The 22,291-nt window shown below is 45.8% G+C and overlaps 1 protein-coding gene and 1 long non-coding RNA gene across 7 annotated transcripts in view; one reads left to right on the top strand and one right to left on the bottom strand.

Annotated features, from left to right (window-relative positions):
- Nucleotides 1–4,516, bottom strand: part of ADAMTS9 (ADAM metallopeptidase with thrombospondin type 1 motif 9) — a 79,186-nt gene extending 74,670 nt beyond the window's left edge. For 4 of the 6 annotated variants that reach the window (XR_012582330.1, XR_012582331.1, XM_074550450.1 and 1 more), the window contains exons 1-3: nucleotides 4,087–4,516; nucleotides 3,600–3,988; nucleotides 2,252–2,414 (exon numbers count right to left, since the gene is read on the bottom strand). Coding sequence is in view for 3 of the 6 variants with exons in the window: in XM_074550450.1 (XP_074406551.1) it covers nucleotides 2,252–2,414; nucleotides 3,600–3,988; nucleotides 4,087–4,180 (646 nt within the window). In the remaining 3 variants the exon portion in view is untranslated. Of the gene's footprint in view, nucleotides 1–823; nucleotides 957–2,251; nucleotides 2,415–2,990; nucleotides 3,248–3,599; nucleotides 3,989–4,086 lie in introns of those variants that run through there. The other 2 variants (XM_074550453.1, XM_074550454.1) reach the window with 2 other exon arrangements.
- Nucleotides 4,517–4,673: 157 nt separating this feature from the next.
- LOC102070009 (uncharacterized) lies at nucleotides 4,674–17,499 on the top strand. The gene is made up of 3 exons (XR_012582332.1): nucleotides 4,674–4,815; nucleotides 4,900–8,998; nucleotides 10,611–17,499. It is a non-coding gene; the product is annotated as an uncharacterized LOC102070009 (long non-coding RNA).
- The last annotated feature ends 4,792 nt before the right edge of the window (nucleotides 17,500–22,291 follow it).

The following is a 22,291-nucleotide window of genomic DNA, read 5'->3' as shown; positions in this document are numbered from 1 at the left end:
AGTCATTCTTAATAGCACCACTGCCTGGCAACACAGGGTCCCTTGCTCACCTCAGGGGGGTACCTTAGATTTCCCTCCCATGAATTTCCTCTTCAAGCAAATTTCCACCCCTGCCAGAAGCCTGCAAAGCAAATGCACCGTTTCACACATTCTTCTGACAAAAGACTGGATTCACACAACACCCTACAATTATGACTAAGTCCCAAACTCTCACAAAACCATTCTTCTCTAGCAGGAGTGAGAGATACACCTTGTCTAAAACAGTGAGTGCTGCTAGATTTTGCACATTCATCTCTGCTGTAAAGACTTGTGAGACACCTTCTCTCACCAGATGTAACCTCAGGTAGGATGCCAAGGTTCATCACTGCCCAAGCTGCTCTGAACTTGCTCCTTAAATGAAACAACCAAGACTTGTTCACCATACACACATGGCCATAGCATCACTCCCTTTCAAAAGTTTGGATGATGACAAAAAGAACAGATGGAAAAGAGGGAGAGATGGAGGGGAAAAGGACAGGAAGACAAGACTCTCATGCCTATCTGGAACACTTAAGCTTGTGTTTGAGAGGTGAGAACTCCTCCCTCCACTACATGAAGCAACTGAGAAGAGCAAGAAAACAAAGACAAGCAAGAAGCAAAGCATAGTGGAACAAAGGAGGAAGAGATACAGCAAAATCACAGATGGAGTATCATTCTTGTGAACTACAATACAGAAGAATAATATTCTAAATGAGAACTATGATACAGTGGGGTGAAATACACCAGTCAGTTACAGCAGCACAGAGTCAAGTTCACAAGCAAAATTCAGAGCCCTCCCAGCTACCTTTGATTCAATGAGTCTTGTGATCTGCTGCTCCGTTCCTCCAAGGGTTACTGATGCAATGTGCCAGATTCCGTGTTTCTTTCCAACTGTTCTGAGTCTCCTGCATCTGATCTCATAGAAGGGAGCAGAAACAGCTGGAAGAGAGAAACCAGAATGGCATATTCCAGCAGCAACCCTTGGAAGAACAAACAATGACAGCCTTGTGAGAGGTGCCACTGTACCCCTGGCACATAGGCTTGCATGTGGAAGTGGATTCACATGTCTTCCAGAAGAAGCACATGTTGCTCTGGCTGGTCACAGTGTATCAGAGCATCTTTGGACTCAGCGTGACCAGTGCAAGGTGAACAGACTGACAGCTCAACAGCACAGCCACGATCACAGTCATGGGTGCCAAACAAGTAATGTGTGCTAACTGCAGCCTAACTTGGGCACCATACTTCTCCTCCAGTGGTACCTTTACTTCCTGAACAACTCCACCTACTTTGCAGCATATGAGCAGCTTGCAGCCCACAGGGCAACTCAGTCAAGGTCTACTCTGTTTAGGTTCTAAAGTTCCTGTAGATCTAGCTGCAGGCCAAAGGACAAGGGCAAAACAGCAGGTGAAACAGGAGACTGAAGGAATAAGCTTCATCAGAGAAAATTGAGGTATTTGCTGCCAAAGGGGAGGATTAGTTGGGAACATCAGGAAGTCAGGGAAGCAGAGAGCAGCAGGAGGTCACTGTAGATAATAGGGACAGTAGAAGCAAGGTTATTGCTCATCAAGGCACATGAAGGGTGGGAGAAAAAGGTCTGTGCTCTTTCACATGTGCAAGGACTAGAAAGAAGGAGTGAGGAGGTCAGGGAGATGGTGCTGGTGGAGGAAGGGCCATGAGGAAAAAAAAAGCCTTTGAAAATGAACCATGGTAAAGTGATTACTGAAAACTGTCAGGGTTGGTGTTAGGACCTCCTCATTTCCACTAGAAAGAGGTAAGGCGTGACAACTCACAGCCAGATTTGGGGAAAGAAGACCAGGAGCACACCAACACTAAGACAGATATCATTTAAAGGACAGAGTATCATACAGAGAGTATATTAGATTAGGATGGTTGGGAATTACATGTAGGATAGAACAGAAGACAAATTTAAGGGCTCACAGGATACTTAAGGCAAGACAGATGAAAAGCTCTCTTGCCAGCTTTACCTCAGGAATCAAAGGGAAACTTTTTTCTGACCGCAACTTCCTCATAACCAATTCCTAGAAAGCACGGGTGCACCACATCTCTCCAGGACAGCGCTACCACCACGAGCCCAGTCCTAGCACTCACAGCACCATTTCTAGAGGGGTCTCTCAACTCTACATCTCTTTTTTCCCCCACAAACCTACTGCCTTTTAACTGCAAATAGCACTTCCAAGCATTGAGTCATCCAAGGCAGTAAGAAAATGAGTACCTGGAGTATTGCAAGTCTGCCAGTCCCCTGAAGAGTTGGTTGGAGGTGTCCGGTGTCGGTAGACAAGATGTGGTTTATTGTGCTCTTCTTCATACTCCTGCTCCTCAAGCGATAGGAGTGGCTCTACAAAATAGTCCCCATCATCAGACTTGAATGTGCCTAGCTGAGAGGGTCCAGAGAGAGGAACAGGAGGTCAGCTGTGTGCGATGACAAGCCACCTAGCAGCACTACCCCACAAAGCAAGCAGCTAATGAGGGAGGTGTGCCTAGTTCTGTGGTAACCCCCTGTGAGGGCAGTGGCTGGAGTTCCAGCTTTGGTCACACTGCTTGCACCCACCCTGGGCTGCACAGCCATCCCACTGGCGCTTACAAAGGGATAATTACCAACCCACAGGCAGGGAGCATGAGAGAGGCATGTCTGCCAGACCCTGTCTTTATGCCAGTGATGTTCACCAAGCCAGTCCTGCCCAAAAGGGTGATGGTGCTGCTGTGTGCTGGAGGCCTCAGTGCAATTCCATCATGTGCTGGCTTCACACAGCACATTTCCCTGAGACAGGCTTTTAACCCACATATAAGGACCAGAGGAAGGTGTCCAGCTAGTGAAATCCTTGCTTACAAGGAGACATCAGTGCTCTCCTAGTAGCGTACAACTATGAATGCACATATTTGGTGGGTAAAAAAAAAAATATCCAAGACAAAATATTCTGCAGCCATCCCATACTGGTATCCATGGTCAATACCTGGGAGGGAAGCCACATACGCATGTGCCCAAGCCTAGGTGAACACACGCACCCAGAGGAACCCCGGGACTGAATGACGCCAGCAGAAACCTCCGGGGAGTCCCTGAAATTGGCATCCCGTGGGACTGAAAGGTACCAGGACAGACAGAAGAGTCAGCCCTTTTAGGAGCTTCTGCACATCCCGGTACCAACATCCCTGCACCGAAGGGCACCCAGCTGGGGTACCAGGGACCGGGACATGCCCTGGTCTCGGGTGCTGGGTGGCTCCGGGGCCAGCGTTGGTGGTAAGCCCGCAGCCATCCTCACACCGGCATCCTCGGGGGCAGGCAGGGTCCGTGCCCGGGTCTGGCCCACAGACCGCCCCTCCAGGTGTCGATGGGTGGCATTTTCCCCCCAAAAATCCGCAGAGCAGGAGCGGCGCACCCCGAACCCGGGGATGAGGAGCGGCGTTGGAGCCAGCCCCGGCCGGGGTGGGCCGGAGCCGCCCGCCGCCGTCAGGGGAAGGGGCGGGCGCCATCGCTCTGCCCGCCCACCCTCCCTCGCCCCGCTCCTCCTGCTCCTCCTCCTTCGCGCTTCCGCCCCTGGCCCTCAGCGGGGCGGGGGTCTCACCATCCCGGAGCAGAGGCTGATAACGGCGGTGAGCCGAGGGCGGGCGTTGACGTGCCCCCGGTAGAAGCAGTGCTTCACATCGGCGTCGGCCGCCTCGGCGTAGAGGCGCCGTTGGTCTGCGGCGGGCTCTCCCAGGAGGCTGACGGTGAAGAGCGGGGCGATGAAGGCCGAGCTGGCCGTCAGGTTGAAGAGGAACTGCTGCCCGAAGGCGGACAGCCTGTAGTGTGCCTTCGGGGAGCCGGCGGCAGCCGCCGTCCAGGCGTCGGGGGCAGCACTGGTGCTCCGCCGGCGCCGCCTGAAGTGGACATTGGTGGGGAAGGGCTCACCGAACTCATTCACTCGGGTAGGAGTCACGATCTCGTACTCGCTGAGCTTCTCCAGCAGCTGGGCTGCGAAGGGACAGTCACTGAGTGAAGTGGCCGAGCCCCGCGGCCCCGGGGGGCGGCAGCGCAGCACTCCCCTTGCCCTTCCCCGCGCACCCCCTTACCTTGCCTGGGGTGCAGCTTCTGCCTCCTCGCTGCCGTCCTCCAGCCGTCGATGAAGAGCGTGGTGAGTGCCAGCGCCAGCGGCGCCAGCTGCATGGTGGTGCGCGCTGTCCTCGGAGGAGCAGCTTTCCCCGCCTCCGCTCCTTCTCCTCTTTTTTCCTCCCTTTCCCTCTTTTAATTTTTTTTTCCCTCTCTTCTCCTTTCTCGCGGCCCCCTCCCGGCCCCCGGAACGCTGCCGCGGGAAGGCGCAGGAGCCGGGCGGCGTTAGGGGCGGGCGGGCCGGCGGCGCGCGGGGCGCCGGGGGCCGCGCATGGTGCGCGGGGGCGGACGGGCCGGGGTCGGGACCGACGGGCCGGGACGGGACGGGGGAGCCGCCCGCCCGCCCGCCTGCCTGCCTGCTCTCCCTCGCTTTCCGCCTCTCCCCCCGTCGGGCTGGTGGACGAGAGCTGCCGGGACTCTCTGTTTAAAAAGGGGCGGGCTCCATAGATCAAGCCCGCCCTCCTCTGCTCCCCACCTTCCAATGACACTTTCTTTTTTCATTGCCGGCGAGAGCCGAAGTCGCAGGTTTTGGTCAAGAAAACCATCGCTGGAGCGGACGGGGGGAGTCCGAGCCGCGGCTTCGTACACCCGGGATCGGCGCCCGCTCCCCGCCGGCTCCGTCCAAAAAGCTTTAAAATCCCAAAGTAGCCCAGGCAGAGAGGCACCGGAGCTGCCTGCTCTGCCAGGACCTGGTGGGGATGAGTCCCTTTGTCACTCACTGGGAGGAGGGATGGGTTTTCTTACGTAATTAACGTTTTCCCTTTTTTTTCCCCAAGGCGGCTTGAGGAAGTGGACCAGCAGTTGAAGAATCCCCTGTGCGGCACTTCTTATAGCAGTTATTTTCTTAGGCATTTCTCAGATAAGAGGCAATTCAAGCAACTTTTGTTCAGGATGAGATTTGTGTTGTGCACTTTTCAGGCACCCTGAGGGAAAAGGAAGATTATATCCAAAACTGAGTTTATTTTGTTTTGTTTTACAGTTTGAAAGGTCTCTCAAAATTTAAGACATGCTTTAGAGCTACATATAATTAAGTGTTGTCTTCTACCCCTTCCTCAAATCAAAACCCCCAGCCTTGGTTTAAAAGGTTTTTAAACCTTTAAAACACATGAGCAAGGCAAATGAGAAGTTTGGAAGTTCAGTTTTCACTTCCATAGAAAATGTCAAAGTTCTTTACATTCTTCGCTCAACTTTGGGACAAGGCACAGAAATGTTGGTATTTCCTGCAGAAGGGGAAAGTTTTAAAATAAAAATCAATTCAGAATCCACTTCTGGGCAAAATGGTACCTCCTGACTCTTCAACTGGTGAAGTGCTACAAACCTCAACTATTAGGAATCAATGATTAATTTTGTACGATGAATGTAAAAGCGTAAATGAAGCATCACCTGCAAAGCTGTGCATCTTCAACCCTGCTACTGGCTGGCCAGGGTTGCAGGGCTGGGAGGCAGAGCCTCGACAGTGCAGAAATCTCCAGGATTGTGGAGACCAAGTCAGCATGTCCTTAGGGCAAGGTGTAACGGCACATAACCTCCCTGCATGGCATTGCGCCCGCTCTTATAAACCAGATTTAATTAAAATCTCTGATACTTACCAAGAGATAACTCACCCATCTCTCCCTGAGCTGCAGTGCTTGCAGAGCACCCTGAGCCCTGACCACCTTCCTACAATGTCCACATGTACCCCAAAGCTTTCAGTCTTCACAGAGAGAGATACACACAGGGTGCTTGAGCTTGGGATAATGCTCCAGAAATCATGGTGGGAGAAGGAAAGGTAGGCTGTGTCCCGAACTCAGGTGGGTGTGGACACATTTCCCAGGAGTGCCAGGGGGATCCTGTGCTGCCATTTGGGCATGTGGTGCAATACTGAGCAGCTGATCAGCAAAAAGGGATTGAGGAAAAGTGAACCGAGTTGCCTGAGGAAGGGGAGGTGAAAAGCTGAGCATAGCATTAGGGCTGAGTCAGAGGGGAGGGGAGGAGGCATACGTGGAGCTAGTCCTGCCTGTGTCTGGGAGAGAGGGGTGCAGCCTTCAGGCCTCTGATCAGCATGGTGTTGGGAAACAGGTCTGGTTTATCTGGGCTGCAAAGTGCCCCAGGGCATCCCCATTTCACAAACATCTCACATCCCACCACTCAGCCTCAGCATCCCCTGTGTCCCATCAGGCACTGGTGAGAGCTGCCTTGCTTCTGTTCAGCTCACTGTCACGGGAAGACCTATCAGAGCTTTGGAGTTTTTCTCCGTACTTTTCTACAAGGTGACCAGTAGAAAACTAATTTGGCTCTGGGGCAAGGTTTGATGGAGCTCAGGAGCTGGTAATGGCTGAGAAGTGACAGCACATACCTGTGACTTGGTTGGGTAGGACCCTTTCTTTTTTGGCTCTGAGCTGAATGGAGCAAGGTTGTTTTGTCAAGCATCCTCACAGCCCAACCCACTGATCTGAAACCACCACCCTGAAGGAAGGCAATAAACACAAATTTATCATTCAGAAAAGGGGATCCAACTCATGGGACTCCATTATGGGGCAGAGTTGGGAGAGGTCTGAAGCCTCCCAGGACCAAATCCTGGCTTTGCAATGTCACTAAACATACATTTATGCATTCCATGCAGCATGCCATGACTTCCAGAGCCATTTCCATCAACATGAACAAGTTGTATGTTGTGTGGCATTTTGAATCTTTACAGTTGGAGATTAGTAAGTGCAGAATGAAAGCTGTGCTCTAAGTAAATAGATTATGTGGAGCTTAGAGAAACTAAGCTGCAATCTTAAATTCAAATAACTTTCCTATTAGGAAGGATCTATTAATACTTACAGTATGGTAATTGTGCAGACTCCAAGTCCTCACCCAGTCAAAAGTAAGACTTCAGAGCCCATACCTACCCCTTAAAACACTGGGAATTTTGCCTGTGTAAATATTGCAGAACTTGAGCTGCAAATGCCTCTTCTAGAAACCACAAAATCAGAACTTGACAACAGCAAAATTTCAGTAAGAAATTAAGGCAGTGCACACTGCTGCAAGAATACACTTGAGCAACCCAGATTTCCTGAGGTTTTTGCACTGCTTTTCTCCCTTGTTACAATTTCATTTTCACTATAGGTGAGGCCATACCCAGCACTAATCTTTATTCTTTGTGGCTCAGTCTCTCTGGGTAAGCATCATCTTCCTTTATCTGCTGCGTCCTCTTGCTTGCCCAACCATTATCCCACAAGGCAGTTTCCCTTTGATGGTTGCTCCTCAATGCTACAAGATATGTGAAACAGCCAACTCTTCTCCTTCTGTCTAATCTGTGTGGTCAGAAAGTGAAAGATTTCATTCCCTGCAAACAGCTGTTCACCCTCTCCTTCCTCTCTCATTCATCTGCTGATGCTGGTAACAAGGATACACTCTGGGCTGCCTTTCTCTTTGTTTTGGAAACTCTCATAGAGGCTTCTCTTTAAAAGACATTTTCAGCAGTTGTGTCAAAGCTGGATTTTTAGGTTTTTGAAGGCTTTCACATTTGTTTGGAGGGGCTGAATCTTGCAAGATCTTGGTGTATACCTAATTTTCAAACTTATCTGTGGCAAGCCTACTCTTTTTGGTCCTCGTTAAAAGGATTTAAATACACTCATCTACTGTAGTCCTTTAAGCTTCTGCTTCCTCCCTGGAGTTCTCTTCTTACCCCATGTAGTTTGCTGCTGCCATCAAGGTCTGAATCACTGGGTTGTTCAGGAGTTGGTTCCTCTGACCACAGGAGGCTGGGAAGTGCTCCCTGCCATTCCCAGCAATACCAGCACAGCACTGCTATCACTGCTGTCACAACTTGCCCTCTGTGGGCCCATATCCTGGTCCCCATTTTAGGGCCAGTGGCTGAGGGAGATGTGACACAATGTGCCAGGATGCTGCAGAGCCATCAGTGCCATCCCACTCCCCTGAACACTGCGATGTGCACACTGAGGTAAATAATTTGAGGTTACCCAGGGCAATAATACCCAAACATCCTTCATTTTGGTCCTGGGTCAAACTGTGCAACTCAAACATCTTCCCAGCCAGTGCATTGCAGCAGGAGCTGTGTTCTGTGGGAGCCATCCATGCTCTGCACACAGGTGCAAGGTGGGGCACAGTGGAAATGCAGTGTAGCCTTGTCCTTGCAGATACCATCCTTGCTCTTTGCCTGGTGGGGAATCACCATTTGGGAACAGAAGGTGAAGGAGGGAACACAAACAAGCCTGTTCCACTGCTCCACTCATGCAGGGAAACTGGCCTTCAGCTTGCCTCCAGAAACAGCTTTGACCCTGGAAAACAGATACATGAGTAGGAACTAGGGACTGGGTGGGAGGAACAGCAAAGCCCACGTAGACACTGCAAACGTGTGGGATTTTCATCTTCAGGTCAGCACGGATGGACATAATAATCCCTTGAGGCTCTCCACTTGAAACTGCTGGTTCCAGCTTGCCCCTCCCCTGCTCCCAGCATTGCTGCTGACTGTTCACACACTGCTCCTTTTCCTTACACCTCTTATCTGCCACATGGAAAGTGCTCAGGGTAGCCCAGCTTCTGTGTCTCACTGCAGCCTGGCAGTTCCTTTGGCCTAATAAGCAGTTGTAGATCCCATCTCCCTTTTTACTACAGGTAAACCTGGGAGAGGTCCAAAAGTAGCTAAGAAACACTCAATTTTGAATCTTCCCATTTTTGTGCAAATTAAGCCACATAAAGCTAAACATTATATTAGTTTATCTTTTGTATACATTCTGCATGACTTTTGATATTATGTACTTATGCATCTATGCTATGTTTCAGGTGCCTTTGCCAAAACATTAACAGTAATACTAGGAGGACTAACTAGAGCAGATGTTCTGTAATCCCACACCAAAAGGCAACCTGGGAATGTTGGAAATTATACAGGTACAAAAAGCTTTATCCCTCGAGCCATTACTTTTGTTATATAAACAAATTATCATAACAGCTCTGTGAGGTGTCACCATCACCTTATGAAAAGAAGACTGAGATGATTGATTTGGCAAAGAACATTGGGTCATGGAGCTCTGACCTCATGGTAGTTCCACCCTCCCTCTCCATCTTGTATGCAGTCTAAGTGTATAATGTAATATTTCAGTGCAGGGATCATTAAACTGTAAAACTCTATTTTAGGAGGGTTGTTTTCATTCTTTTCCCAAATAGTAGATTTTCTCCAGAGATAACAAAATACAAACATCCAGTAGAGCAGGGGAAAAGCTAAGCAACATTACAGATATCAAGTTCTTTTTCCCTACACTGTGTGATTTCCCTTGGGGTGTAACGAGGTACCCAGCTAAAAGCAAAGACGTCTCCCTGGGGGAAGTCTTTACTGTGTTGTTGCATTTGTATTGTGATAGGAAGTCTCTACTGGTTGTAAAACTGTCAAAAAAATTGTCAATGGCCAAAAAGCTGGGAATGTTTTAGGCCTAATCCAGTGCCTGTCAAAACTCATCATCAAAACTTCCACTGGCTTAGAGAAGTGCAGAATGAATCTCTGTCATTTCCAGGAGCTATTTTATAGCATCACATCTTGCTCATTAATATCCACCTGACAAGCATATATAACATCCACTATTTCTTTACCAAGATGCAACAGCTTGAAAAACCCATTTTGTTTTTAACTTACAAAAATGTCTGTGCTTGCTTAGTTGCAGTACCAAAACTGGGATGTTTTAAAATTCTTCTCAGATAGCTGAGGGTTCCCAGAACAGATGGGCACAGGGAGAGAGAAGATAATCTAATGGCAGCCCATCACTTTGTAGCACTGCTGGTACCACATCATTACCACAGCCAGAATGTGCAACAGACCACAGCCATTGACCCCAACTTGCAGGATATGTTGAGGAAACAGCTTTCTTCTTATAGGTGCTCCTATACCCTTGCACCCAGTTTCCTCCTCTCCTCTGAAAGCAGCAATGATAAGAAAGAGACCAGAAATGCTTAGTGTGGAAGATTCAGCTTATAAACACAACATAAAAATCCAAAAAGGCATTTGGTCTCTCCCCAACTATGCTGTGTTTGCCCTGGATGAAGCAGTGGTGAACAAATTCTATTTTCAGCTGCACACCCTGCGCTGTTTCTCACGATGGCTGTCGCTGCCTGGGCAGCTGGGCACACCTAACACAGGATCCCTCACTCTGGTTTGTGCCTGAGCTACTGCTTTGTTGTCAGATACCTGCAGCCTTGGCTTTGCTGCTTAACTTCAGTCAGCTCTGCTTTTGCAACCAAAATAGGAGACTTAACACTAAGAATTCAGTTTCTTAGAAGATGGAGTTAGGTGAGATGTTAAAAAGCAGGCACAAAAGTAGCAGGACTCAGGGAGAGCAAACTTTGGGTGATCTGCAAAGCTGAAACAAAATTGTCTTTTTCTTCCCAGCTGTTTCCAACAGCCACCTCTGCTCTATGCCTTCATGCTTTCTCACTCACAAAATACTTTTTTTTTTTTTGATGGCAAAGGTTGTCTAGGAGCAAACCTGGAATCCATCCTTTCCCCTCACAGGTGCGAGGAGAGCTACAAGAATGATGTGAATTGGCTGCAGCCTTCTTAAGCACATTCATGTCATGCCACTCTGGCTGGGATGCTGGAGAGAGAATTAATGGAGTGTAAATCCCTGTTTGGAAATCTCCAGCTTCTCCCTGTAACTCCTTCATTCCCTTTGCAAACCACAGGAAGAGGGGATCTCCCAGAGAACCACAGCTGCACATTTTGGGTCTTGATTAAAAGTAGTGGAGAATTCACACAACCAGAGCTGCCTGTCTAAGGGGTTCAGAGTGAACTGGGATACTTCCAAGAGAATCTGTAGTCCTGAGACTAAACCCTGCGAGCAACAATCCTCTTTTAAAGTTATTGTATGGCTTGGCTACAGAGATAAGGCACCAGATGGCTTGGGAAGAATTTTTAGGAGACAGTCTGCTGGTATGCCTGGAAGGATCTTGAGAGTTTACGTTTACAATAGACCATTTCTTTGGAGGCGAATGTTTGTCAGGAACATCAGTTTTAATTACCTAAAATGTAGGCTGTTTCCAAATGCAGACAATGTTAAGAGGAGTAGGTTTTTTTCCTGAAGAGAGGACAGCCAACAGAAATCCCTTCCTTTATAGGTGGCAAATTGACTTGTGAGACTACTGTTGTGCAGTTTTCATCCCAAATGCTATCCTGCAGCACTTTCTTTCACTGATGAATTATTCATAGCACAAGTAGGTGTTACTTTTAATCTGTTTCAGCCAATGAATTAAGGAGCTAATTTTGTCACCTCTAAGCACACAAGAGCAGCCCTCAAAATTCCCAAAACTTTTCAACTGAGCCTTTTGTATGTCTTTTGCATGCAAGGAGGGATAAACTGGGACAGGAGCCATAAGGATGCCAGTAGGAATAAACAGCCTGTCAGTAATCTCTATGTTGCTTTAATACATGCAACTTGCTTCTAAATCCAGGTGTGATCATTTGGCAGTAAGGATTATAGCACTATTACCCATAATATCTGAATTCAATGACACCACAAATTGAGCTCCCATATACCCAGTGTGAAGACATGACATTTCTTTCCCAGCCAGAAGTATTACCAAAAATTATCTAAAGGATTTGGACCTTCCTGAGAACTGTGGCCCTGCTGGAGCTCCTCATCACCTACAGGTGCATGGCAGACCTGAGGAGATGTGCATGTGGGCAGCACACCTTGTATGTCTGGAGGTGTGGCAGCTCTGCTAAGGGGGTAATTTCCTACCCCACACATGGATGCTGAGATATACATGTAGTGTTTTTCAGACCTTTCAACTTTCTTATATGCATTGCAACATAAATAACATTAACAAATGCTGGTGATGGGAATCAGGCTCATGTTTGTAAGCCAGCTGTATCCATGTTGTCTCCCCATATTTTATCACCTTAATTCTTAAATATCCCTATCCTTTCCATTCAGAATTTTTAAAAGGACAAAGCACGATTTGGAAATGACTGTAACACAAGGATATTTGTTGACTTAACTGACATTGTTTTGACACGTCAGGGCCTCCCAGGGGACCAAGACCCCATTGTCTAATGGCAGAGCAAACACAGGGCTGAAAATGGGGCCAGTATCGGCATTCCCCTGCCTTATCACACTCAGTTAATGCGTTACTCCACACCAGCCAGCCAGCTAAGAATAGCATTTGTTGAAGGGAGGAGAAATCTCATACACACCAGCAGCATTCTTTCTCTCTGCTGTTTTCATAGGAGGTTCCAGCACATGGTTCTTTGTAGCACAAAGCCCATAGTCAAAACAGAGAATTGTCAAAATCTGAGCCATTTCATCCACCAACAAATTTTGTGTTCCTTCTACAGCAGGACAGAGAGATGCTTGCCCATGGCTGAGACTCCTAGACCTCTCATAGCTTGTGAAACACAAGGAGAGCCAAAAGAGCAACTTCCCCCACACACAAGTAGAAGTGGGCACATTAAAGCAGACACATTATCCTGTTTGATTCTGTGCATCAGTTAACTCCTCTGAACAGTGAGAATAGAACTTTGCAGCCCTGGTTATACATATACAAAACCATGTGGTTTAAGGCAGCAGTATCTAATTGCATTAATTTTTTTTGAATACCATTATGTATAGAAAACAGGCCTCTGGGCCAGGAGCTGGCACTTTTCAGAAGCTGACATGCTTCTGCTGAAAGCATTGTGAGGGATCCAATGTCACCACCTCTGCAGCATCATTAACAGCGGTGACCAAGAACATCCCCGTGGCCCTTCCCTCTTGCACTCCTCCCTAAGTCACTCTCCTGCAATCCACTGCACAGCACAAGGAAAAGAGGAGTTTCTGCACTGCTTAAACACACAAGAACTACTGACCTGATCCTCTGAGCCAACTCACACTCTCTCCAGGGCACATCAATGGTGAGTGCTCAGTGGTGACGGGGCAGGAACAAGGAAAGCTTGCAGGGCCTTGCCTGAGCACCAGTCCATCTTCCAGGGATCTGCAGTTGGGTGACCCATGCCAGAAGTGATGTCCTTGTGCTCCTCTGCTGAGCTGCTCCAAGAGGAGAGGGACACAAGTCCTGCCAGGGGACACACAAACATCAATGTAACTCCCACCCCTGTGCAAATGCAGTGCTGGTGTTCAAAAGCCCAGCCTTGCACTGCTCTGTAGTCTGATGTTGGTACCGCACACGATGGTTTAGTTTCCACTTCCACCACCCAGACAGACATGGCTGTGGAAATCCCAAATTAACAATTCCAATCAGGAATACTCACCATAGTCTCAATGATTTGTGTGTGTGACTGCCATTGGCTGTGACATCTCTCAGGGTGTGGAAATATAGTTACAGCTGTCAGGTGCAGAAGTTCCCTTTTCTGCCCCACTCCATAAGATTTTTCTCATGCTCCAGCCCTCTTGTTGTGTCATTCCCTCAGGCCATGTGTCATCTGTCCTGGTCACCGTGGAATTTGGTTCCCGTGCCTAGAACAGCTTTTGTGTTACTGGCAGCTCTTCTTTCTGCACCCATTGAAATCTACAAAAATAAGACAATGCATGAGTAGCTTTTAAATCTAATTATTCTTGTGTTTACTTGGCAAAATCTTGGATATTTTGCAACCAATTTATTTGACTCAGCTTCCAGGAGAAGGCTTGAAGCGTGAGATACAGTGACATGGGTGTTTCCTGTAGGTCTAAAATGTGGTACAATGTGGCTTTCTCTATCCAAGCCCTTCAGCAAAAGTGCTTGTAGCTTTCTCCTTGACTTCAGGAAATGTGTGCAGATGCACCTAGGCTCACCCAGCAGCTGGAGGTGTCTGGGGCACCCTCCAAATGTAGGTCCAGCTGCATCTGTCCCTCATGTACAGGCATGAGCCCCTGGCCCTGAGCAGAGTGTGACCAGCACAGCAGTCAGAAAAATTCACACAGAAGATTCTGTAAGCACATTTGCTGGTTTAAACTTTGCCCCAGAGACTGGAGACTCCTGCAACTGTGAGAAAGAGGGGTCCTTGTCATTTATAGCTGAGGTCAGCGGAGGGCCAGAGCAAGGAAGTTTGTATTGCAGCAATTTGTACCTTATCTTGTTTATAGATGTAAACAGAAGGTTTACACTTCCGTTACTGAACTCTCCTACACCAAAAATGTTGAGTGCAAAGAGAAGGAGAGGGATAGGCAACGTGTGTGCACTCATTTCTTGAACTTATTTCAAAAAGTACAGTTAAAGAGTCTGGTGTTTCTGGAGTCTGGAAATTTGGACCCCCTTGCGGGGTTCAAAAACCCATCTCTGCAGACTGCAGGGGTCATTCCAGGATCCCAATAAGGTCTGGATGTAACTTGTAAGTCTGATGGACCCGAGTCAATACCATTGAAGCCAAGAATCCGTTATGAGCTTTAGGTCACTCCCAATTGCTTCTGAAGTCATTGCCCAGGCTTTTCTCATTTTAGTCACAGTACCAGGGTTTTGTGTCATCTGAAAAGCTCCAAGGCAAGGGACATATGGAGCTTACAAAAGCATTTATTGTGCTAGTTAGCTCCAGTTCCATGCCAAGCAAATTATTCATGCGCATTCTGTGGATAGGAGAAACAATTTTCATGTGGTTATATGGATAAAGGGAGAAGAATTTGGGCCACTGACTCAGCCTGTCAGCAATGCTTCCCCCTAAATTCAGCCATGGAGCTGCGAAGCAGATTTCTCACAGCACTGATGGTGGGGCAAGCTCTCTCTTTGGAAAATGTGACCCCTTACTTGGAAACCAGTACCATACAAGGGAGACAAATTATTCCTGAAGTATGGCCATTTGGTTATAACCTTTCAGGAGAGTAAGCAATTGAACAAAAGCAGCTTTGAGATAGCATTTCAAGTGAGAATCAACCCGCTTGGCTGGAACAGGAGCAGCAGCAAATTGCCCAGCCTGTTGGAGACATGGCCATGCCATGTGATGCTGCTCTCCTGCATCCTAAAGGAAACCTGACATTCTGCAGGTGTTCTGCTTTTGAGTCTCATGGAAGGACACAGAGTTTGAGGAGACACACTACAAAAGGTTCCTTTTAACAGCTGCTGTTTTTCCATTTCAGCTCTGTGACCAAAGTGCTTTTTGTTTTTTTCTTTTTTGTCTCAGCAGATTTTATTCAATTGCCATTGCAGTGGGCACTGCAGAATGCAGGGTGCATTCCTGCTTCAGTTGTCTTTCTGTGTGCTTGGCAGCAATTCTAGATACCCAGAAACACAGACCATCACTATTTTCTTTAATTTCCACTTTCCTTTTAGAAATATTTCATAAAAGGCCTTCCCACATTGAAAAAAAATTAAATAATTATTAATTTTTAAAAAATTAATTAAATTTGCACTATTATTCAAGTTAGTGGAAATAGAAAAGCTAATCAGCTGACTGTTATTTTACAATAAAGTCAAGAGTAGTTAATTTCAATCCTTGTTCCATAATACTTATATAATTCAAACCTGGAGACAAAAACACTAAGGTCATGGATTAGCAGTGGCCTAAAGTTGAAAATAGCCTGAGGAAGTAAGGATGACAAATCATATGTAATGGGTATAGGAATTACTTAGTGTATGATATTTTATCAATATAAGTGGAAGAAATACAAAAGCAAATTCAATTTTTAAGGTGTCCATGAATAAAAAGATATGTAAACCTATAACTATAACCAGTCTCTATACTTTAAACAGAGTTACAAAAAATTAAATTTGAAATCAAATATAGTAAAACAAATAATTTGGTAATAATTAAAACAGTTGTTGAAATGCAGAGCTAGTTCTCATTAAGTGTTTTATAAGTTTGCTTTCTTTCTGTGATGCACAAAACTAAAACCTGTCATTCAACTGAGGTGTCAAGCCATTCAAAGAACACACTGAGCAGAAGTTCATCCCAAAACACCAGCCACAAACTACATTTTTCTAGATAAAAAAATATGGTTCAAAGGTAAATAATTATGGGAATTCACTTAGATACAGCATGTGAGGTAAATGACATCAAAGCCTTCACATGCATGCCCAAATGAATTAGCAAAATCTGTAATAAAAGCTCTGGTTGGGCCCATACTCACCAGTGTTGGCATTTCACAAGATGCCTGTAAGGTTTCATTATGATTACCTTTTGCAAGCATTGCAGCTGGTACAATAATAATTGCTGTGCTAAAGAGAATTGTGAAAGCGCAAAGCACAGGAAAACTAGAAAAGGAATTTTGTGACAAGAATGCCATGCAATTTTTCACATACCAGCAGAGAAAATGAGATTTCTAAACAGTGGTGAACACTTGCTTGCCAGTATAACAGCCCCTGCCTGCACAGAAACCATCCCTCAGAGCCTATGGGATGCTCACAACAAGCAGCAGCTGAACACGCCCAAGGAGAATGGTGGTAATTAATTAATTATTTAGTGCTTCTGTGCTGAAAGAAATTATACTTGTACATGTTACTAGTGGGTAAAAACCTCACACATCCACAAAAATGCATAAAGACTAGCTATGTTATTGATCAGAATAACTTCTAGCCATTTTGGCTCGGACACCTCCTTAAGAGGAACATCTTTACCCAGTGATTGGGTCTCACTGGGAGAAATTCTCTGCATTGATTTGGCACTGCCTGATTTTTTGGTAGCGGGGAGAGGGCCACAGGGGTAGGTTCTGTGAGAAGCTGCTGGAAGCTTCCACCATGTCCAACAGAGGCAATCTCTGATGGCTCTGAAGATGGACATGCTGGTGGCCCCTTAGAGAGGTTGGTAATGCCTCTATAATGACATTTAAGAAGAAAATCAAAACATTGTTTTTTCCAGGAGTGGTGAAGCCCCACTGCCAGGGCCATCCCTGGCATGGAGCACAGCAATGCACTGCCAAGGCCAAACCCATCTTACAGTGAGCTCTGCCTGCCTGGCTGCCCCTGCAAGCCATGGTGAGGAGCAAGGTTAAACAAACTGCACCTTGGAATTCATGGAGCCCGCAGGGGTGTGGAGATCCACTCACAGCCCATGGGCAAATTGCTCACGCCACAGTGGGTGGATGCCAGAGAAATCTGTGATCCAGTGTGAGACCTGAATAGACAGAGGGCCCTGCTGCCAGAGATAGAGAGAGGGTCCTTGCTTCCAAACCAGAGCAGCCTACCCTTCAAGGACTGCACCCCAGGGACGAGTGACCCACACCAGAGCAGCTTTGGGAAGGCTGTTTGCCCGTGGGAGGGACTCACAACATAGCAGAGAAAAAAAACTCCTCTCCTTGAATGAAGAGAAAAAGATATTGAGTGACAAACTGACCTAGACTCCCATGCCTTGTCTTCCTGCCCTGTTGCTGGGAAGGAGGGAGGGGCTGGAGGGGAAAAAAAGGTGGTTTAAGGACTTATTTCACTTCTCATTATCCTCCTCTGACTCTGTTAATAATAAATGTACTGTATACCTTTCAATTTAAACCTGTTTTTCTCCTAGAGTGTTTTTTCTCCCAGTCCTCATCTCGACCCTTCATTTATTTTTTTTTCCCCCTCTCCTCTGCCCAACTAGCAGAAGGAGGTAAGGGAAGGACTCTCGTGAGTGCCTGGCATTTGGCCAGTGTCAAACCATGACATTCACCTTGGCCTCAATTCACAGCTCAGTCAGAAAGTTTACAGAGGCCTCTTGGGTGTTTGTAACATTCTGCTAAGTAATAGCACAAATAAAACCACTGTCTTGGGATAATGCACCTTCTTTTATACAAACATTTCATTTCAAAGTCTTAAATAGGCAATAAAACAATATTTAGTCTTGTAATTCTTCTTTGGTTAGGTTCATAATGTACCTGCCTTCCAATTACATTCCCTGCAGTCAGAACACCTAGAAAACTCTATTTATTAGCAATCCATCCCAAAATAAATGTACCACTTGAGTCAAAGATAATCTATTCTGAAGGAGACTACTAAGACAGCTCCTAAGATAAAGGAGGGTAAGGAGCTCTTGAATATTAACAGAAAAGAAATACAAAAAAAGTGTTTCACATTTCAGAAGTAAATTTTTTTCACACCCTCATTCTTGTTTTCATCATTCAGACATAGGCTGTGACCTCCACTGAGGTCCTCACTGAAGTAAATATCCTCTGACACGCTCCTTAGTGCAGCCTTTGGATATCTACATCTGGAAGCTTATGAGACCTCACATCCTTTGCCCATACACACAACACAGCACATCCCAGGTTTTTTCAGTATTTTACCTGCCCTTCAAGGGCCCCATACAGAAGCAAAATGGTTGTTACATGCATGTAGTTCCTGCCTTATGACCCACATAATCCTGTTCAGTGTTTTAGCTGTGTCACACCTGAACTGGTGGCTCTGTGCAGTGCCTTGTCCAGTGGTGGCAGATAATAATGCCTTTTGTGTGCAACACCCAGCTGAGGCAAGCTTGGAAAGTGTTAACTCTGAGGCAGGATAATATCTTATTTGGTTGAAGTTAAAAGTAAACCAATACAGGATTTACAGCAATTTAAGGCTTAAGATGAGATTAGATGCCTGTCATCTCCAAACACCTCTCAATCTGCATAAAATAATCCTCCATGAAGTGGATTTTTGGGTTTTGGTACAAGTTTTTTTGGGGAAAATGGGCCCATGTGTTATTGTTCTGTAGAGTGGAGGGAGGTGAAGCATAAACTCAGCTGAAAACTTATCCAGGGCTTCTGGCAAGTGTGGCCAGAAGCGTGTGATTTGTGCTGCTTACCAGATCTCTGCAAATCATGAATCCCAGATGATGATTTACAGGAGGATCTCTTTAAAAGGATGCAGGAAGTTAGAATTGTCATCAGCTAATGAAAAGGGCAGAGAAATTAAAATGGAGCCAAAGGGAGGGGAAGATGTACTCATTTTCCTGAGAACTACTGCATTAGAGTCACCTGCTTACAGGGTTAACTTTCTTCCTCTCTATTTCAAATAAGGGGAGTCAACCTGACCTTTACTTTCAGATCTGAGAGAAGCCTTGAAAATGAGAACAGTGAGGCTCTCCAAATGCAAACACTGGCTGCAGCAGACCTATTTATAAATAGTTTAGAAGAACACCATGAACTACAGGAGGGGAATTTCCCCCCACAAGTTTGCTGCCTCACTGAACACAGCGACAAGCTTGAATTTGCTCTCTTACATACCAGGAGGCCTGCAGCAGAAAATGAAGTTAAATCCACAAACACAGGACCCAAAGCACTCAAGGGGCACCAGCTCCAGTTTTGCTGCAGTGTATGAAGCAGTGTATGTATTCTGCAGAGAATGCCCCTGCTCCAACAAGCTCAGGTTTTAGTTCATGGTCCTGTTTCATTGGACAGACCCTGGGCAGAGCTACTAAAGGGGAAAAATCCCAAACCAGCTCAAGTGGCTCAGCCGACATGTACCTCTGAGAAGGGAAAAGTTTGGTACTGCCTCCTAGGCTGCATTCATCATTCTCTCCTATCTCTCTCCAACCTAAAAAGTTTTTTTTTCTTTAAACAAAGAATAAACTACAAACCATTCAACTGCAATAGCAAGTAATATAAAAAATTAATGAAGTGAGAAACTAACCCAAAATAGCAGCACCCCAGCCCTCATATGTTCTCTTAAGAATTCAGATTTATCATAGTCTCCAACTTGCTACACAATTCCCAGTCACATCTCCTGCTACACATTTCTGCTACTTTCAGTTTTGAACCTTAGCCCTACAAGGAATTATCTGAACAGAAGGTTAACCTTTGTTTTAAAGGATGTCATAAGTAAAAACAAACTCTGGCCTTGCAAAAGTTCCCTGTTTGTATGTTTTGCTCCAGTTACTCAGAAAAATAGATTAAATTTCCCTTTCTGAGAAGTGTTATCTAACTGCAAACCAGTGGTAATGTCACTGGGCAGATGATATAGTCACTAAAGTGCACTTACTTGGTCAGCAGAGATGGCTTTGATGCTTGAAAGACATTGCAAAAGGAGCATTTAATCTCTTTTCTGTCTGCCCTCCCACACAAACACTGAGGATCAAGGCAGTTTTCTGGGGCCTGACAGAGTAGATGGCAGAGAGAGCTGGCTGGTGAAATTCTGCATGATTTCAGAATAATACCTGGAATTATTGCCATATTTTGGTGTCTCCTATCTGCAGACATCCCAGGCTCTCTCTCACCCCTCTATGAACCACATCAGAGGCCACTGGAGCATACCAGGACTGGGAACAAAAGTCAATTAAGGGTGAGATGCAGGGAAGAGGAATGCACACCTTTGACACCTCTCTATTAACAAGGGTTAACACGCTGTCCCCTCTTTTGCAGGTTACTCCAAAAGTGTGGTGAATTTTACCAACCCAGACATTTCCAGCTACCTGTATGTATCCTCTCTTTCCCATCTCATTTCCCCTGAAGCCTCTATAACAATCTTCATGGGTGATTTCTGGGGTCAGGGTGATATCTTTCTATTTGTATTTCATAGCTCTCAGTAGAATTGTTTTCCATGGACTCATCTGGTTACTCCTGAACTCACGAGGTTTACAGACAGTCAGCTGTAGAAAAGACTGAAAATGAGATTTTTTTTTTTTGCTATGGATAGTAGTCACAAACATACTCCTCTCTCCAACCAGCTGTATGAAACAACCCTCTCCATTCCATAGAAAATGATCTTGGATGTGGGTTAGCTTGAAGGGTCATTGAGCAAGTTGCTGGCTCCATCAATGGCAGGCTTGCTCTTCCAGGATTGCTGTGGCCGTAAATAAAGTTACTTTAATTTCTCATAGGTCCACTCTTGGATTCAAGGAAAATAAGAAAAAAATAAAGACAAGAGGTGAGCTCACTCTGTTGGCCAGGCATGTAAGTTCACGTCTTAGACAATCTGCTGATGAAGAGTCAGAGTTCCCAGAAGTTCAAGGATGTCTCAGGGCCTCTGAAAATCAGCTCCAACAGGGCCCAGTAACACCTGGAATGGTGAGGAAAGGAACCCTGACACTTTTTGTGCCTGCATCAAAGTACCTGACAGAACTGGCAAAGCACTGAATTTATTTGCTTTACATTGAGCTGATTTGAGCAACAGCTGGAAAGGTAAGTGTCTTTAATTAAGTGGACAATAATTTATGACTTGCGTTGGATGCCTCACAGTGAAAAATAAACTGTTTATTAATAATGGTTTTAAATCTCAGTTCCTGTTTTAAGCAAAATAAATTTAAGTAAGCAGTCCCAGCTGAGCTTCTGGTAGGAGGGAGTTTACTGGGAAAATTAAGTTAAAAAAAGAAAAAAAGCTACTCAGAATTTACTGTGTTCATTCACCATCCTTAAATTTTGTGGGGAATGTAGTGCAATGTAGCACTCACACTTTTCACAAAGTTTTCCAAAGCCACTGGCAACAGGTGTAATTCTCCCTTGGATGACAATTTGGAATCTCAGAACCTCTCATTTCTTATTTTCTTAGTACTGTAAATGTATTTTGTACACACACATATGCATACACACACTATGTATATTTATACATATACACTTCTATAGATAAATTGTTCCTGATGCAAAGCAGTTTGAGAGTTTCCCTCCCTAAATAAAGTGTCTAGTTCAAGCTGGCAGGCTCTCCAGAATGCAGCATGTGAGATGGAAAAGACAGCAGCTAAACACTGGTTTTGTTTTTGGGAAAGGATTAGTTTCCTGTATACATCAAATTCCTTCTGCAACCATGGGTAGATGAGTTAGTACCAGACACTCAGAGGGATTTAGGTTAGCAAAGATGTAAATAGAAAACTTACAGGAATTTCTTTCATACCTGATGCTCAGGGGAGCTGGACATCTCAGGGGAATTTTGAGAATTGCTCTTTCTACCTAATTTGCTTCAACAGATGGAGTTTTCTGTGTCTTGGCTCTTCCTATTCAGAAAATGTCAAAACAAGTGATTTCCTTCCTCACCAAGAAGGATCAGGAGAGTGAGGCACTCCAGCAAACAAGTCATTGAAAAAGGAGAGAGATGAAGGAATATGAAAGGTTTAATGTATTGCTGCTCACCTTTATCAGGCTTGAATGACCTATGAAATATTTATCATCAGAACCACTGTCCTCACATGGGTGATGCTACCCAGAGCCTAGACAGCATCACTGCTCTCCTTTTCCACTGAGCAGGACATGCTGCTGCAGATTTGGAGGAGAGCAAAGCTTCACACATGAAAGCAGGGCTCAGCTCCAACACCTTTCCTCAGCAGTGACAGGGTGTGCAGTTGGTCATGAGGGTCTACTAAACACACAGAGCTGAAAACCAGCCCCCACCACACAACAGACCTGAGACCTGTCA

Source organism: Zonotrichia albicollis, chromosome 12 (genome assembly GCF_047830755.1).
Source record: "Zonotrichia albicollis isolate bZonAlb1 chromosome 12, bZonAlb1.hap1, whole genome shotgun sequence".
NCBI lineage: Eukaryota > Metazoa > Chordata > Aves > Passeriformes > Passerellidae > Zonotrichia > Zonotrichia albicollis.
The sequence above is the reverse complement of the archived record's forward strand: the minus strand, read 5'-3'. Positions and strand labels throughout refer to the sequence as shown.